The sequence below is a fragment of the Ceratosolen solmsi genome, unplaced genomic scaffold (genome assembly GCF_000503995.2).
Source record: "Ceratosolen solmsi marchali unplaced genomic scaffold, CerSol_1.0 scaffold7, whole genome shotgun sequence".
Lineage (NCBI taxonomy): Eukaryota > Metazoa > Arthropoda > Insecta > Hymenoptera > Agaonidae > Ceratosolen > Ceratosolen solmsi.
The window spans coordinates 1,040,199-1,058,372 of record NW_011948413.1 but is presented as its reverse complement, the minus strand read 5'-3'; the positions used below and the strand labels follow the sequence as shown (position 1 = coordinate 1,058,372).

The window sequence follows — 18,174 nt, the reverse complement described above, 5'->3', positions numbered from 1 at the left end:
AATAACATCTTTAGCATTAAAATATTGTGTCAAAAAGAAATGAAAATGAACTATTTCTAATTCAATGCTATATTATATAATGATACAAATATATTGAACATATTTTGCAACTATAATTTTAATAAAAAAAATTAACTTGATCTTAACAGTTATATCTTAAAATAATTTCTATTTAATTTTATGATAATGTAGATAAGAATAACTTGTATCTTAAAAATATATTTAAGTATTTATTTATAAATATTAATTCAACGTGTTTTACATAAATTTATTTTCACTTATTGCCTGCTGGTTATATATATATATATATTTCATTTACATAATAATTAAATAATATTTTGATCAAAGTTACAAATTAAACAATGTCAATTTAATCTTGGCTTACGTTCTGGTGGTGGTTTCATATCTTTCTTTTCAGATTGAGATTCTTGTTTAATTTGTATTGCTATAACAATAAATTTTATCACATTACAATTTCTAAGAATATTGATGCATACTTAAAATAAAAATATGAAAATAATGATAAAATAACATACAAGGTTCAATTACAGTTTGTATTGGTTTTGGAATTGGTATGGGATATTTTCTTGTTAGTTCTCCAAGCAGCATATCAACTCTTTGTCTTTGAAATAATGTACTAGGCTCTTCTCTAACAGGAGTTTCTTTTTGAGCTGTTGCAGTTTTACCATTTTTAAAGTCCCACGAATATCCTTTACTAGGATGATATCGAGAACAACTACTAGCTTCTTCAAAAGCAGATTGTATATGATGAACTGCTGATAACTAAAAAAAATTAGAAATTATTTAATTATTTTTAAAATGTTATACGTAATTATATATTGATTTACAAATCTTACCAATCTAGAATTAACTACGGATGCTAAATCAGGAGCTTGATAAACAACTCCTGCAATTATATAGTAATCAGCTAATGGGGTTGCTTGAGTAGGACTATGACGATGTTGTTTACGTATCACATATAAAATTGGTTCTTGAACATGTAAAAGTATATATTCTAATCCAGTCATATTTCTATAATAATAAATAACAAAATCACTTTGTTTATTGCTAAAACTTTCTTTAACTGGTATAAAAAAAAACTTACGTAAGTTGATCAGGATTGAGTCGCTGCATTTTTACAATTTCATTATTACAAGTCCTATCATAAAAAGGATTAGATCTTTCTGAAAAGTAATCCATTATATTGCTTGGATTGAGCATCGGAATCCAAGCACTATCATGCCAAGACAGTCCCAAAGGATTTTCTGAAATATGTCAAGTTAATTTCAATTGAAAAATATATATTAATTGTTATTATACAAATTATTAAATATTAAAATAAAAAAATTAAATTAAATTAAAAATTTTTTATTAAAACTATGTATTTCAAAAGTATGTACATTCAGAGATTTTATTTTTATATTGTGATAAAATAAATGTAAATGATATAAATAAAAATGATGTAATATAATATGGAGAAAGTTCTATTTAGAAGATGTCTTGATTTTGACATTTTGTAATTGTTGAAATGATTTAATCGTTAAAAATGTAGGCTTATGTATAAACAAAATAACAACAAATAACAACACTTAAATAAAAAATCGTGTGAAAAATTATGATTTACCTGGCATAGATAATCGACCGGGAATCATCTCAATGATTTAAGTATCGAATCTATTCTACAAAACTAATGATAAGTAGGTTGCTTTATATTTTCCAAACAATACGACAGGTACAGAAATGCACACGTAAATAGTAAACATATCTAATAACTGGGCTATTTTGCGCGCAAGTTCTTAAGCCGGGTATAGCTGTCTAGATACCGAATGTCCATTTTTTACAATACACGTGTCAAAAAATCATTAATGTATAAAACCAATGATTTTATTTCTATGTGAAATGCTATAAATATTATTTACGTCTAAATGTAAAATACCTATCGATTTAATTACATGAGATGCATGGAAAAAAACATATCTATATATTCTTGAACATTTCCAGATAGTATACAAAAGTTGCTCCTCGCGTCACTGTAGAAATACATCATATATTGAATAATAATTAAATATTAATAAATTAAATAATAATAATTTATTATTATTAGTTTTAGAATAAAAAAAAAAGAAAAAAGAATATAATATTATTTTAACAGAACTGTACATGCAGTATTTCTTAAATTTCCACGAATTTTCGATCTTTCAGACACATAATTTATTTTCGAGTTGATGATGCCTTTTGAAGCAATAAGGTAAAAAACCATATTATCTGTCTGTTTATAAAGTATCGTTTTAATAATAGTGTCGATATAAAAATTGTCCAAAACATTTCAAAATTTATATACGTCAACAGATATATAAAGAGAATGTAGGTAGTAATTTGCTAGATCCATATTAATAGAATAAATGATTTATTGGTAGAGAAGCTATTAATAAACTATAGCTTTTAGGTTTTTCACGAAAAAGTTCAATTTTAATTTGAACATCGCGGTGCAGTTTGACGTCCCACATAAATAGTACGTTGCGCTTAATAGGTAAGGGAATGGAAGAAAAAAAGGGCAGTGACAAGTGTTCATTCGTGCCTCAAGGCGAGAGTCAATGTAATTCAAGGGAAAGTCTGGGTGTGCACTGTCGTCTGCTCGAAGACAATATGTATACATTTTGATTTGTCCTAAAATTAGCTGAACAGCTGCAACGCATCGGCAAGGCCTACAAAGCTTTTCACACGTGCTTATGCCAATGTTGGCGTTAGGAGTGAACAGAATGCGCGATTTAAATAGCCTGTCAACATGAAGATGATAAAGCTGAATATGTCTGACAATTTTATAATAATATACACCGGCGAGGAACTAGTGAGGGGCAGGTACGCAGGGGCATTCGTTGTTCGGGCGCCTTCTAACGCACAGAATACAATAAAGTATGATTTGAAGTAGTTCCTTGCAGGCTGTGGCTGTTCCAAATGTCAAAGCGCCAGAGCCTTTCATCTTACATGAAATGGCTTGAATATCAAGTGGCCCTTTTTCATAATAGTAGAAAAACTCTACCATGTAGGCCCCTGTAAGTTTTCATTTCTGTTTGCTTTTCCTTTTTAGAAATGTTTTCACTTTTTACCCAAAAAACGATTATTATATCCTAACAATTATTGAATATCAATATTAAATATTTTCACTCAAACATTCTCAACTTCAGAAAAAACTTTTTTCCATTTGTTTGTCCTAATATTTTTACTATAACTGGCTATTCAAACAATTAATTTTAATTACTCCATGTATATTTTAAATATGTAAACTTTAACACAAACTTAGTGTTTAATTTATCATAAATCTATTCCTCTGGTTTAATAAAGCTTGGGTACATTTTGTAGATTTCATTGTATTTTGGTTTTCCTGCTTTTCAGAGAGATTATGAAAGATTCCCGGTATGATTTAGTTCCACTTCATAAGCGACCTGATTTTCTACAACAATGCTGCAATCTACTAAACTCTGAATGGAAACGGAGCAAAACTGCACGGTATGTAAGCGAAAAGAGTAATTTTGCTAAAGTGTTTAAGATATTTTTCCTGCCTAATTTTATTATTTTTAAAATTTCATCAAATACTATCTAATTTGCTTATTTGTATTGTTTTTTTAGGTACCCTAGCTTTATCATACATCTTATCTTTTATATCATTAATGTTTGTTTTCAATTTAGTTTTACATAAAGTGTATAAACATTTTAAATTCAATTCAAATTATTGTAAAATTTTTTCTATACTTAGGTTAAGAAGTCTCACCATGTCCTGTGATAAATTTCCCATGTATCTTCTACTACTTAGTAAAAATACAGTTCTTGGTCTCTGTAAAATATCATTAGTACACAATACAATTGATAGCGTTGTTATAGAATCATGTAAGATATTTTTTTCTTTATCTTAATAAATAAAATTAAAATATGTAAAACGATGTTTTATTTTAGAGACACACATTTAATTTAATGAAAAATATATTGAAAAATTTTTAAATATATTATAATAATTTAGTTATTTAATTAAAAATTATCATATTTAATTAAATTTGAGAACGAGAATCTATGTAAATTAGACTGATATTGCATTTTAATAACAAAAATTCTTATAACAAAATTGATATTTTATAATCAATTATATTTTTTTACAGTCATAATTGACCATGCTCATAGATATCAGGGGCTTGGATCAATGTTACTACGTGCTGTTGAAGATTATGTACATAAACGTGGTATTAAAAATATTTTTTTAATGACCAAAGGACAGGAGGACTTCTATTTAAAGAATGAATATATTATTTGTGAACCTATTCAAGAATTAAATGGATATTCAGATTTTGGTTCTGATACTTACTCAACAACTGCAACTAATTCGAAGATAGAAACAAATGAAACTTCTGTGGGACCTCCACCACCACCAATGCCAGATTTCAGAAAATCATCTATACAAATCTGTTTAGCAATTCCTGAACGTACTTTCATGAAAAAAATTTTAGAATCCTGAATAATTCATTACAATGCATATTATATATTGTAAATAAATTTATAATTATTTATGAAAAAATTATTAAAATTAGTTATAATTATATTTAACTAAAGTATGTATTTTTCAATAAAAAAAGGTTTATGTTTAAAATTTATAATTCTTCAAAAATATTCATATTTTAATATTCTTTATTATAGTACTTCAAACATATATTAATACATTTTGATTCTATCAAATTTGAATAAAAACGTAGATATTATAATCTAAGAGTGTATTGTTGTAAGACAAAAGTATATTTAAAATGAGAATTTTTTAAAATTAATAATAAGAATATTGATATGGTAAGAATCTAGTAAAGGAAATTATTTTATTGTACATTATAAAGCAAGATTTCATTTTTACTGTATTAATGTACAGTTTTGAATACTTTATAGACTATGCAGATCTTAAATTATTGAAAGAAAAATATATTGAATTTTTTAAAAATTAATCTGTATATTTTGTATTTTAATTTATTTACTTTTTAAATTAATATTAAGGCCATTTTAATTGAGAGTTAATGTAGAAATAATTAATTATCAATTAATTAACTGCATTTAGAAATTATTTATTTATTTAAAATAAATTAGTTACTAGTTACATCCAAAAAATTCAATATATAATTTTAATCTTTTCTTGGTAATATTTATTTATCATATCTGTTATTAGTTCTGTAATCAATAGTTATTAGATATTTAAGGTCGATATTTAATATTAGATATTTATTTAATAAAATAATTAATTTTATATTATAAATGATAATCCAAATGTATTTATGTAACTAAAAACTTTTAAAGAATTTCAAATGACTTACAAAGTAATCATTTATAATTATTTGTAATTTTTATTTTATATCAAATTATTAATTTATATTTTATGTTTACTTACGCTATATTTATATTTACTGTTTTTTATTTGTCTTATCAATATCTAAATCAATCGAAAATAATTTAATTAAAACAACTTTATTTAGTAAAATTTAAACTGTACTTATGTATGTATTATACAAGTAAATGAAAAATGAAGTTCCGTATTAGTGTTTAATGCAATTATTGAATTATATTGAAACTATCCTTAAGTTAAGTTTTATAATTATTTTTACAAACTTATTAGGTAAACAGTTAAAGAAAAGTAATTCAGCATAGGTAAATTATATTTTTATCCATTTATAACTTATTATTAGCAGGTAACAAGTTGACTTAACAAGTATCATATAATTCCAAAATTCTTGTTTGCAAATTTTACTCTTTATAGTCTATATTACATTTATAATATATAAATATCTAATATTTTAGGAAAATATAAAAATAGAAGTAAGAATTCAAATTACTTTATTTTATATTAATAATTAATATCTATATTGTTGAAAACTGTATATCGTATCCACCATATTTTATATATCTAAAATATAAGTAAAAATTATTTATTTATTTTCTACTTGAACATATCAATACAAACAATTCCGATTTTCAAATGATAAGAATTATTAATAATTTCTAAAATAAAAAAATAACTAAGTAAAATTAAATGACGATATTACTTAAAATCTAACTAACTTTACTAAATGATAGTATTCTATCATTATTTACTCAGCAATATTCCAGTTCCGTTTCTTTTAAAAAATAAAAATAAGTTTTATACAATGAATTATTTAAATGTGATTTAATTACAACTAATGAATCGAAGATGCTAAATATTATATTCAATATACTGATTCATAGTTTAACATATGTATTAATGAATTAAGAAAAAACAATATAACATTTATATATGAAAAAAATTATTCTTATAATTCCACTTTTATTGAAGGCGTCTTACATATTTCCATGTTTATATTTAAATTAAAAGAAATATTAAAAATTATAATACACGTATATATCAGTTATTTCATTTGGATTTTATTATATAGTTTAAAACAATATTAAATTTTACAACACAATTGTTTTACTAAACGAAAAACAGAACCAATTATGTGAAAGTATTTCCACCCTTTATTGTTTAATTTTATGGGTAATTTAATAATAAAATTTAATACTAATGGAAAGCAACCAAATCTAACGTTAGTTTATTGAACTGTAGTCAAACAATCTTTACAATCATTGTAAAATCATAACCTACAAGAGTATAATTGTTATATACTATTAATTAAATAATGCATGTTATATTTAGATTCAAAAATTAAAACAAAAAATTGTTAACGAATAAATTAATTGATTTTACATAATTTTAAAATAAATAGAAATATACGCAGCGTTTATTCGTTGATTATAGTTATCTAATATAATTAAATAATAAATTAATTATTTGTTAATTCTAATTAAAGTTTATATGCATTGATACAGATTGGTGATTTAAAATGCCAGCTATAGTTGTGGGACCACCTCAACAAAACAAGCAAATGTGGCAAGCTCTTAAAACACACATTACAAAAGAAAGAAAATGTAAAAAACAAGGTAAATTTTAAGTAAAAATTTGGTTGATATTTTCAATAAGTTTTTTATATTTATAGAACAAGAAGCTGATGCAGAAGAGAAACGTCAAAGAAAAGAAAGAGAAACACAACAGAAACATAATGTGATGACATTAGGTGAAACTCGACATCAAATTTCTACCCTAGAAAATGAATTGACACGATAAAAAATGAGAAACACCAATTATTTGTACAATTGAAAAAGGTTCTTCATGAAGATGACAATAGAAGAAGGCTTATAAAAGAAACTAAGTATGTAATTAATAATTTATTTGTATTTAAAAATGGTAAAATATGTCATCTTATAATATATTGTTTTATAAGTGTATTATTAGAGCCAGTACAAGTTAGTGGATATTTTGATCCAGGTGTAGTTATCCACTCTCATTTATATATTCCATTTCCAACAAGAAGTCCTCTGTACAAAGTTAATGTAACTACACCTTCAAATGCATTGATATCAAGTTTAAGTATAAGTAATTTGTTTATTTGTTAATATTAAAAAATATTAAAAAATCTAATCTTTAATTACATAATTCCATTTATTATAAAAGTAAAAAAATTATTTACAATTTAAGTGTAGAGTAAAATTTTGAATGATTTTTTTTTAATAGCAAAGTTCACTAAAAAGATTGTACAGTCCATCACCTCCCCCAGTTTCATCATATCATCCGGGCTATGGTTATAAACCACCACCTTCTATACCAAGTTATATTCCAACACTATTAAGTAAGTTTAGTTTTACTTTACCTATATATATATATATATATATATATATATATATATATATATATATATTATACACATCTTTATTTACATTTAATTTGCTCAATACTTTTCAAAATATTATAGTTGTTTAAAGAATTTATTTGAGTATATATGCTAATATAGACTAGTAACAAAAAGTATAAAAGACACTCTTATACTATTAGAATTTAAAAGGTTAATTGCATACTGTAAAAAGTACATTTTGATAAAAACGTAATAATAAATAATTATATTTTGCAGAATCTGATGAAGCCAAGAGATCGAATGATTCTCGAGTTGTTTTATGGAATAGTGTGTCTCATATTGATTTTTTTTCTTTTTGTATACATCAGTATATTTATTTGATGTATTTATTTTAGAATCAGTCAATCAATATTCTGGATCAAATTATTATGGATCAGTTAGTGAGCAATATGATTTTGGCTCACCTACATCACAACCTCTACTATGTATACCACAACTTGGCAAACCGGTATATCTATCTGCGGTTCATGCTACATTACCAGCAATTTAGACATGTAATTAAGTTTGAATTTTATAAAAAAATATTTAAACTGTTTAATCTTTACATTAGATAGTAACTCTCTAAGTATTTTAATTTATTATAAATATGGACTTTGAACATAGTAATATAACATAGTATAGGAAATAATAAATATTTCTTTCTCTTTAAGAAATTATTGTAACATATATTCATTATTAAATTAAACAATTTCTTCAATAATTTATAGAGACTTTTGATAAAAATTTATTATAATAAAGAATAATTAAAATATTCTGATAATTTATTAATATTTTAAAAATTAATTATTTATATTATTAATAACTAGTATACATTTTCTTATGATAGATTTAAAGTATAGTTGTTTTATATTTACATTATTCAATTTTTCAAATTTATAGAATAAAAAATGTTTGATTTTAGTTAAAAATAGTATAATTATAGTTAATAAATTTATATTAATAAGTTTTTATTCAAAATGGATTCAAATAGTACCTTACACTGAAGATAAATTTTATCCACGAGCAGGAAGTCATGTAACTGTTCATGGAGGAGCGATACAAATTCAGCAACCACCACAGGTATTTTAATATTTTGATATTATGAATTATTTTATATTACAATGTATTTATCATAGATATTTTAAAATATTTAAAAAAAATACAATTTTAAGTTCTTATTAAAATTTCTTTCGAATTTATTTATTAATTATGTATTATAAAATCTAGTAAATAAATTTTTATTATACCATTTATATATATATATATATATATATTAGTGTGTAACAGTAAAAATTTTAAATAAAATGTTTCCAAACACTTTATCAGTTCTTTGACAGATAAATAAAATTTGAATCTATTTTAATAAAGCATTTGTATATATATATATTGTTGAATCCTTCCTATCATTTCAAGAAACCTTTAATAAATAATATTGCCTTTGTAGGGAGAGAAGACAGGTGAAGTTACATCTAGCTATACAGTTCGAACGCCTCAACCTCCTCAAGGACTATATCCTCCTCCTCTATCTGTTAATTATGTGAATGTTTCAGGTGCTAATATACAAGGACGAGTTTTATATACTCAACCAGGGTCGCGGTATCTTCAGTGAGCTCTTCTGATACGAAAATTGAAAACTGGATTCATATGACTGTAATATAGGTCCTAGGAGATAAAGACTGATAATAAATATTGCATATAAAATTTAGTCATAAAAATTAATAAATACATTATCCTTTATATCAACTGTATTTATAATAAAATTTTTAATTAATGATAATAGAATAATAAATTACTAGAATAATAAATACTGCAGAATACAAGAATGTGCACCATAAAAGTAGGATATCAAGATAATTTTAAATAATGGATTGATAGCTTAAAATTATAGTTATAGAAATCAATTATTTTTTAGATGATTGAATACAAATAAAAAAACCTGATAATTACAAAAAATAATAACAATCATCTTTTATCACTAAAAGATTAAAAATTTATAAAATTATTTTTTCTTCTTTATATTTATCAACATTTGTTATAATTAATTTATGTTTGATATATTAGTACAAAAAATTTGTTTTTTTTCTTATTTTAATAACTTTCCTTATATTTTATTTAAATATTAATTTACTGACGATTTTTATAATTCGGCATATACAAAAGGCTTAGAGCTGCTTGCCCATATATTCCTATCTTACATAATTTACAATAAATCTCAATATTTTTTTGTAACTTCACATTTCAAAAATCAAATATACATTTTTATTTTAATACAAAATTATTAAATAATGTATTTATGAATTCGATAATGAATCTAGTTCATTAAGCCCAATGAAGAGGATAGAGGCTGTCTCCTTTTATTACAACCTTATTTGAATATAAAATTGATTCATGATAGTTTCTTAAAATTTGCAATTTTTTCAGGTTTATATAACTTCGTCGATTGATTTATTCATTTATTCCTGTTGGATTGTTAATCTATATTATTAAAAATTTTTAGACAAATTTCCATGTTTATCCAATAGCAAAGCCTATTTATCTATACAGTATAACAAAATTTACAAATATTAATGATTTTGATTTTTTATAAAATATAAAATAAATAATTATATTATATCTAAAAATATCTTCATTGTTAATGTATTAAATAATATTAAATAATATTGTTTTTGTAAATTCGTAATGCAAAATAAAATATAATATATTAATAATGTATGAGTATTTTTACATTTTCTATTGATGAATTTTATGATTTTGTTTTTGAAAAAATTAATAAAATACAATAACATGGTAATAATGAAAAGAAAAAAATGTTTTTATTATACATTAATAGATAGACTGATATTTTTCTTTAATTTAATATCAATATCAAAATCTTCCAAATCATACTCTTGTAACAAAAGTTATATATATATATATATATATATATATATATAACATAGTAATAAAAAACAAAGTACAAAACTATGTTTTACTTGTACTTTTTGTAGTTCAATTTTTTATGCAAAAGATCAGATAAATCAGCATTCGATATTGTATTCAAAACTAAATGCGATCTAATTTGATTTTGTTTAATGATAGAGACTATTAAAAAATATCCATGTCAATATTTTTAATTTGAATATAGCAACATCGTTACTGTTAATATACCCAGCGGTTGTTATTCATGAATATGTTTTAAATATTGACTCGAGGTTGACGAATCTGTGGAAAGATTTGATAGTTCTTTGCGATTAAGAAAAGCATCCTTTGAGTGTTATAACGATTTTATTTAGTTTTCGAGAAATTTTTATGATTCCGTAGATACTTGTTCAAGTATTCTTTTTAGGTCAAGTTGTACCGAACATTTTTTTGTTATTTATGCTTGTATTTTGACAAATAGTTTTTTCTAAAGCAAATTCTGTTCTATTAATAGATCATTTAATTTTAAATTATTTTCAGAATCCTCTCACTAGTACGTATTAATTGCAGCACAAGAATGTTATCAACTATAGAATAAATTATACCAAAAACTTTATAATACTTGCTTGTGTACTTGAAAAATTCATACGCTTTTTTAACCACGCATATTCAGCATTATATTTTTGTAGAATCTAAATTCCAAACAATCTAGACTAAAGCCAGAACCTGTGCATTAAGAATCTCATAAGTAGCTTTTATTATATTCAAATTTATTCCTCTTTTACATGTATGGTGACGCAGATAGATGAATAAATTCCTAACTATATATTTTCAATATTTTTAATCTTAAAATAGTATTCTATTATAGCTCGATACATTTTTTATTGTTCCATTTCACTACCGCAAGGGAGTCAATACCTGGTAGATATTTAATATGATTTGACTTAACATGCTTTAAATTATTTAAAAAATGTTCAATTTTCTTTAACTTCTTCCATATGTAATTGTTATTTTCATCAATTTGTTTGAATTCTCAAAATAGACAATTATAATAAAGATAATAGCATCATTTAGACGAAGTAATTCTGGGAGCTCTATTATCATGAAATTTTCCTCATTCAAAAACATGTATAAATAGAAATATAATAGAAATACAACACATAATCAATAATCAATATAACTAATCAATTACTTGCTTGGCAGTCTTTAAATCCAACACTGGGATTGTCAACATTTAGGTGTCTTATTTTCATAATTTCATAAACAGATAAAAAAACTCAATTAGAAACCTTCATTTATTTCTCATTGCCATACTGTTTATTTTCACTAAACATTATATATATTCTTTTGGAATTATCAAATTTTATTATAATTTTATTATATCACGGTATTATATCTTTAAAAATCATCTGATTTATTTACTATATAATTTTTCGGAATATTTTAATTTTCATCCGTGTTGCTAAACAGTTCGTGTTAGATTGAAACAATTTCACTGAAAATAATTTGGTTAAAAAGCTTTATCTTTTACGATTTTATATATTTGATGATTCACAATAACATTCTATGGACGGATAGTCTCTCTCTATCGAAAAAATTTAAAAAAACTAACAAGGTAATGTACCTCCTCCAACACCTTTGTTTGAACATACGAAACATCTTTATATGAAATTATGCTTAGCCCATGCATACTTACAAGTTCTTTTCTTTCTTTTCTTTTAATATATGCATGTATAGATATACAAATAAATAAAAATATTAATTTTTATGGATTCTTTAAAGTAAATACTGTAAAGCTTTTTATTTTCTTTGATATAATTTATAATATTATATAATACTATTTTGTTTGTTTGCAAATATTGATTTATATTTCAAATTATATTTGATTTATTTATAACACAATTGTTATCTAGGTTAAAAATTACTATTAATGATACTGATAAATATCCTTGGTAAAGATGAAAAAGTTTCATGTATTTATGTATAAAAATCTCAAATTGATACTATCCTTTATTATTTAATATTGATGCTATCTATAATAACAATATGCTAAAAAATTGGTATTCTTTAGTAAATAGATTTTGCTTAAATATACGAAATATTTAAACTGCAAATTTTTCTTGGCAAAATTCTTCTTTTTAAATAACATATACAACAAGAAAATAATAACGCTTATAAATTTATATCAATATTTGAAGCTCTCATATTTAAAAACTGAGAAAAATTTGATGCTGAAATTTTTTTATCTTTCAATCAACATTAGTTTATTGTTTATAATTCATGAACAATAATATAAATGGTCTGTATAGGACATCATGGAAATAATTAAAAATAAGATTGATGATGTATAAATAAAAGGTTATAGTTTAAAACGTATAATAAAAAGAATAAGATATTTTTTTCTTTTATATTAAATTGAATTTTACCTAATTTTTAAAAATTCTAACAAAAGAGTAAACGACTGATTGAATAGCAGGAATTTAAATTTAAACACTGTATAAACTTTATGCATAAAACTATCGCAATAAAAATCACATCAAATTTTAACTTAAAATTAAGTAAATCATATAAGATTACTTCAATTTTTTACATATTTAAATAGTCCCTTAAATCATAAAAAGAAAACAGTATATATATGATATATGTTTTATTTAACACAAAATAATATTTGATATTTAATATTCAGTGTTTGTTTTACAAAATATAATATATATATAAACATTCAAGATTTTTTTTTATTATAAAATATTTGCAAAATGTTAAATTATTTAAAAACTATCAAACAAGTTCATTCATAGTATTATAAATTGCAAAATATTTGTTAATTTTATTGGTGTTGAAAGAAATTTATCTTTGGATACATATTTATTTGTAACTATAGCATTATTAAAAACATATAACATATATATAAATTATATACTACACAATAACTATATAATACTATATAATGAATAATTTCAATTGAGTATGAGTTTAACATTTAAATATAATGTAGTTCGTATTTGATGTAAAAAATGTTAAATATACAGTTAGCCATGTTGCCAGCTCTAACACTTAAGCAAAATTAAAAAAAAAAAGAATCTTAGCCTCCAAACAAATCTATTGCATTATTTAAATGTGAATTAATAAGTAAGAAATCATTATATTAATACATTTATTATAACTCTTTATACATACCTCTTATATTTAGCACTTTGCCAAAAAATATTCATCGCGTTCATCAATCAACAATGTTCAAATGTCAATAACGTAATAAATGTCTTTCTTCCTTGTTGGCAGTTTTTGACTTTGAAATAGCATAAAGAATTAATTTTTTTTATAGATTTATTTATTTTTAGTAAAAATTTTAAATATCAAAAAGAATTAATATGCGTAACAATAGTATTGGTGTTGAGAGCAAATATCAAGAGCTTAAAAAGATATCAAGTGATATAAAAATTCTAACGAAAACCGCTAGAGTTAAAGATTCGTAAGTGTCATTTGACTTTTAATGATGTATATTTATATAATTATGTGTATATTTATATTTATATATATAAATAAATATATGTGTATATTTAATAATTACTTTTAGAAATTGGTGGCTACTATTTGGAATTATTCTTATATTTACCTTTATTACTAGATTTTATAAAGTAACAGAACCTGCTCATGTTTGGTATACTTTAATTTTTATTATTTTTAATTTTTAAATAATGTATTATAATACATTTTTTATTATTTTTAGCTGGGATGAAACTCATTTTGGTAAAATGGGAAGCTGGTATATTAATAGAACTTTTTTTTTTGACGTTCATCCACCTTTAGGAAAAGTATATATACTTTTAGCTTTTTATTTATTTATATATATAATATATGCAAATAATTCATGTTATATTTTATAGATGCTTATTGCATTATCAGGACATTTAACAGGTTACGATGGAACATTTCCTTTTGAAAAGCCTGGTGATAAATATAAAAATGTTAATTATATTGGTATGAGAATGGTAAATATTTCTGTTTTAGAAATGAGTAAATTATCACTTAAATTTATTGATTAATTATATTTAAATACATTTGCATTTAACTCTGACTAATTAATTATTATAAATAACATTTTTTAGTTTTGTACATTTCTTGGTGCCACAATAGTACCATTATCATTTTTGATTGTATGGAAACTAACACAATGTGCAAGAGCTGCTGCTTTCTCGGCTGGCTTAATTTTATTTGGTATATTGATTGGTATAAAAAAAATATTTATTATGACTGTTAAATTACAATTATAATTTGTAGATGTTGGATTGCTAACATTAAATCAGTATATTCTTCTGGATCCTATACTTTTATGTTTCATGATGTGCACAATATATACTATGACTCAAGTTGGTTCATTATATAACCAACCATTTACTTTGGCTTGGTGGATTTGGTTATCACTCACAGGAGTATTTCTTGCTTGTACGATTAGTGTAAAATTTGTTGGATTATTTGTAGTTTTACTAGTTGGATTTTATACAGTTCATGAATTATGGAGAGAATTAGGAAATTTAAATCAGTCTATTGTAAGTATCTCTATAAATAACTACCAGTCAATAATAGAATGAATAATCCATAAAAATTAAATTTGATTTTAGACTGTTGTTGGAAAACATTTAATATCTAGGATTATATGCCTTATAATTTTGCCTATCTTTTTATATTTATTTTTTTTTTATATCCATCTTACTGTTTTGAATAAAAGGTAAGATTCATGAATTTCAAATATTTTTTAAAGATTTACTTATATTTGTTTCTTATTTTATTCTTATTAATTTGACAGTGGAAGTGGTGATGGATTTTATAGTTCAGAATTTCAATCATTATTAGAAGGTAATTCACTGCATAATGCAAGTATGCCTCGTCAGTTAGCATATGGTGCAAAGATTACTTTAAAAAATCATCGTACTGGAGGTGGTTATTTACATTCACATTGGCATCTATACCCTGAAGGCATTGGAGCACGACAACAACAGGTATAATGTTAATATTTTTATATTTACATTTAAATTTATACCTATCTTTTTTTTAAATTAAATTTAGATAACAACATACTCTCATAAAGATGACAATAATTTATGGTTTATTAAAAAATTTGATATAGATGAAATTTTATCAAAACCAGAACTAGTTAGACATGGTGACCTCATTCGCTTAGAACATGTTATTACTAGACGCAATTTACACTCTCATAAAGAAATTGCTCCAATATCTAAAAAACATTATCAAGTTACTGGTTATGGCGAGGTAGTAAAATGAATAAATATTTATGTTATTAATAAAAGAATAAAATTAGTATAGAAATACATTTTGTAGAATGGAACTGGTGATGCAAATGATGTTTGGAAAGTATTAATACAACATGGTAAAGAAGGAGACGTCGTTGAAACTGTGACTAGTAAATTAAAACTCGTTCATTATTTACATCATTGTGTTCTCACGTGTAGTGGAAAAACATTACCAAAATGGTTTATATACTTATATCTACATTTTTAAATTCAAATTATATATAAATTTAAATGTTTAATTTACATTTTTTATAGGGGATACAGCCAACAAGAAGTTTCTTGTAATCCTAATATAAGGGATAAGAATTCTTTTTGGAATATTGAAGATAATGATTATTCAAAACGTAAGTTACTTAAAAATTTTATAAAGTTTAAAATAAATTATCTATATTTACATTATGTTTATAGTTCCAAATGTTAGTTTCCAAGTTTATGCTCCAAGTTTTTTTAAACGATTTCTTGAATCTCATGCTGTAATGTTGCAAGGAAATTCCGACTTAAAAGTTAAGGAAGGTGAAGTTTCTTCAAAACCATGGCAATGGCCAATAAATTATAGAGTAAACCAAAAAACATTTTACAAGTTTTTAAGTTTCGTTTTATTTAACAATTAAAAACCTGTTTCAAAATATAGGGTCAGTTTTTCTCAGGAAACAGTCAAAGAATATATTTGCTTGGTAATCCTGTAATTTGGTGGGGAAACATAGTTTTCCTCTTCATCTTTGTATTGGTATATATAAATGCAGCTGTATGTGAGAAACGTGGCTGCAAAGAAGATAAATCATTACTTCAACAGAGAAGAACTGTTATAAACGCAGGAAGCTGGTTATTTATTGGTTGGCTATTACATTATGTACCATTTTGGACTATGACACGTGTTTTATATTTCCATCATTACTTTCCTGCACTGCTTTATAGTTCTATGCTCACTGGAATAACTTTTAATTATATTTTAGAAAGTTTCTTAATATTATTACCAGAAAAAATCGGGAAGACTATTTATCATGTTATTCTTGGTGTTGCAATTTCAGCCGTTGTTTACAGGTAATTATATCAAATATAAGATTAAATATTTTATTTTAAAAATAAGCTAACTAATAGCTATTTATTTTTTTAGTTTTTATGTATTTTCACCATTAGCTTATGGAATGGAAGGACCATCAGCTAATGATCCAAATAGTACAATGTATTCACTTCGTTGGATGGATTCATGGGAATTTTAATAAGTATTATATTTGATGTGATCACTTACAAAGTTTTATATATTTATTAATGTAGATACTTATGATAAAAAAAAATATATATATTTGTATTATAAGAACCATACAAATATTTTTACATGTGCAATTATTTTATACAAATTATACATTTTTATAAAATTTGTATTTATTGATCTAATTTAAGGACATATAATTTATTCTATTCTCTTATAATTTAATTTTTAAATTATTTATGACTAAATATCCATTTATTTCAAGCAATGCAAACTAAATGAATTTAATATTAATATCTTAATTATTGAGCTATTGTAATGAATACTGATTAAAACTAAAACAAAAACAAAAAAAGTAATATTAAAAAACATAATAGTTTATTAATGTTTAGTAATTGTTGCTAAAATATTATTAAAATATTGGTTTACTAAAAAAATAGAATCAATAGATCAATTAGAATCAATTAATAAAAATTTTTATTAATAATATGTTTACTAATAATAATATACGTTATTTACAAATTAAATTAAATATTCATAAGATAAAATTAATCTTTCAATACACCTTTATGAAATTCATATAATTAAGAAACTAGTTTTCAAACTGAGATTGTAGTGACAAGTATAAAGTTATTTCAAGTTATTATAACTACAATTTCTCCTGTATATTAAAATGTTGATAACATTTAACTTGTTATTAGTATTATAGTTCTTGTAATGTCAATGAATACATTTTGTGTAAATAGTAATTATTAAACTTTTAATAATAACTAGTCATTTTTATTTTAAATTGATAAAATAAAAGATAGTAAATAATATTTTTTGCTATAGGTAGCCTTATATGACTTTCTTACTTCAATATGTTAATAATTATTTATGTGTTAACCCATATTGCTTACTTTAATAAAAAAAATATAAAATATTTTAGAATTTATGATTACTTTAATTGTTTAAGATTTCTAAATTTAATTTTAAACTCTAAACCAATATT

The 18,174-nt window shown here is 23.1% G+C and overlaps 4 protein-coding genes across 5 annotated transcripts; 3 read left to right on the top strand and 1 right to left on the bottom strand.

Annotated features, from left to right (window-relative positions):
• Positions 1-283: 283 nt before the first annotated feature.
• Positions 284-1,652, bottom strand: MED6 (mediator complex subunit 6). Its single transcript, XM_011506379.1, has 5 exons — positions 1,625-1,652; positions 1,106-1,265; positions 858-1,032; positions 537-783; positions 284-445 (listed from the first exon to the last, which is right to left on the bottom strand). Exons 1-5 carry the CDS (start codon positions 1,650-1,652, stop codon positions 366-368), a joined length of 690 nt encoding a protein of 229 aa, XP_011504681.1. The 3' UTR covers positions 284-365.
• A 477-nt stretch (positions 1,653-2,129) lies between these two features.
• Naa80 (N-alpha-acetyltransferase 80) lies at positions 2,130-4,504 on the top strand. Of its 2 annotated transcripts, XM_011505847.1 has the most exons (5): positions 2,130-2,248; positions 2,440-3,053; positions 3,394-3,507; positions 3,755-3,885; positions 4,152-4,504. In XM_011505847.1, exons 2-5 carry the CDS (start codon positions 2,956-2,958, stop codon positions 4,502-4,504), a joined length of 696 nt encoding a protein of 231 aa, XP_011504149.1. In that variant the 5' UTR covers positions 2,130-2,248; positions 2,440-2,955. The 2 variants fall into 2 exon arrangements, with proteins under 2 accessions (XP_011504149.1, XP_011504150.1); XM_011505848.1 differs by lacking the exon at positions 2,440-3,053.
• A 1,955-nt stretch (positions 4,505-6,459) lies between these two features.
• On the top strand, positions 6,460-9,446 carry LOC105367219 (G protein pathway suppressor 2). The gene is given in 10 exon segments (XM_011505849.1): positions 6,460-6,535; positions 6,868-6,978; positions 7,035-7,154; positions 7,157-7,247; positions 7,320-7,461; positions 7,610-7,724; positions 8,004-8,054; positions 8,123-8,281; positions 8,758-8,846; positions 9,211-9,446. Coding segments are annotated over 9 exon segments (1,029 nt in total). The 5' UTR covers positions 6,460-6,535; positions 6,868-6,881; the 3' UTR covers positions 9,376-9,446.
• A 4,708-nt stretch (positions 9,447-14,154) lies between these two features.
• twisted (Protein O-mannosyl-transferase 2) lies at positions 14,155-17,242 on the top strand. Its single transcript, XM_011506378.1, has 14 exons — positions 14,155-14,159; positions 14,239-14,322; positions 14,392-14,476; positions 14,549-14,653; positions 14,771-14,879; positions 14,943-15,211; positions 15,284-15,390; positions 15,469-15,661; positions 15,729-15,932; positions 16,002-16,153; positions 16,229-16,317; positions 16,382-16,530; positions 16,605-17,014; positions 17,088-17,242. The coding sequence occupies exons 1-14, from the start codon at positions 14,155-14,157 to the stop codon at positions 17,191-17,193; spliced, it is 2,067 nt and encodes a 688-aa protein (XP_011504680.1). The 3' UTR covers positions 17,194-17,242.
• Positions 17,243-18,174: the final 932 nt, after the last annotated feature.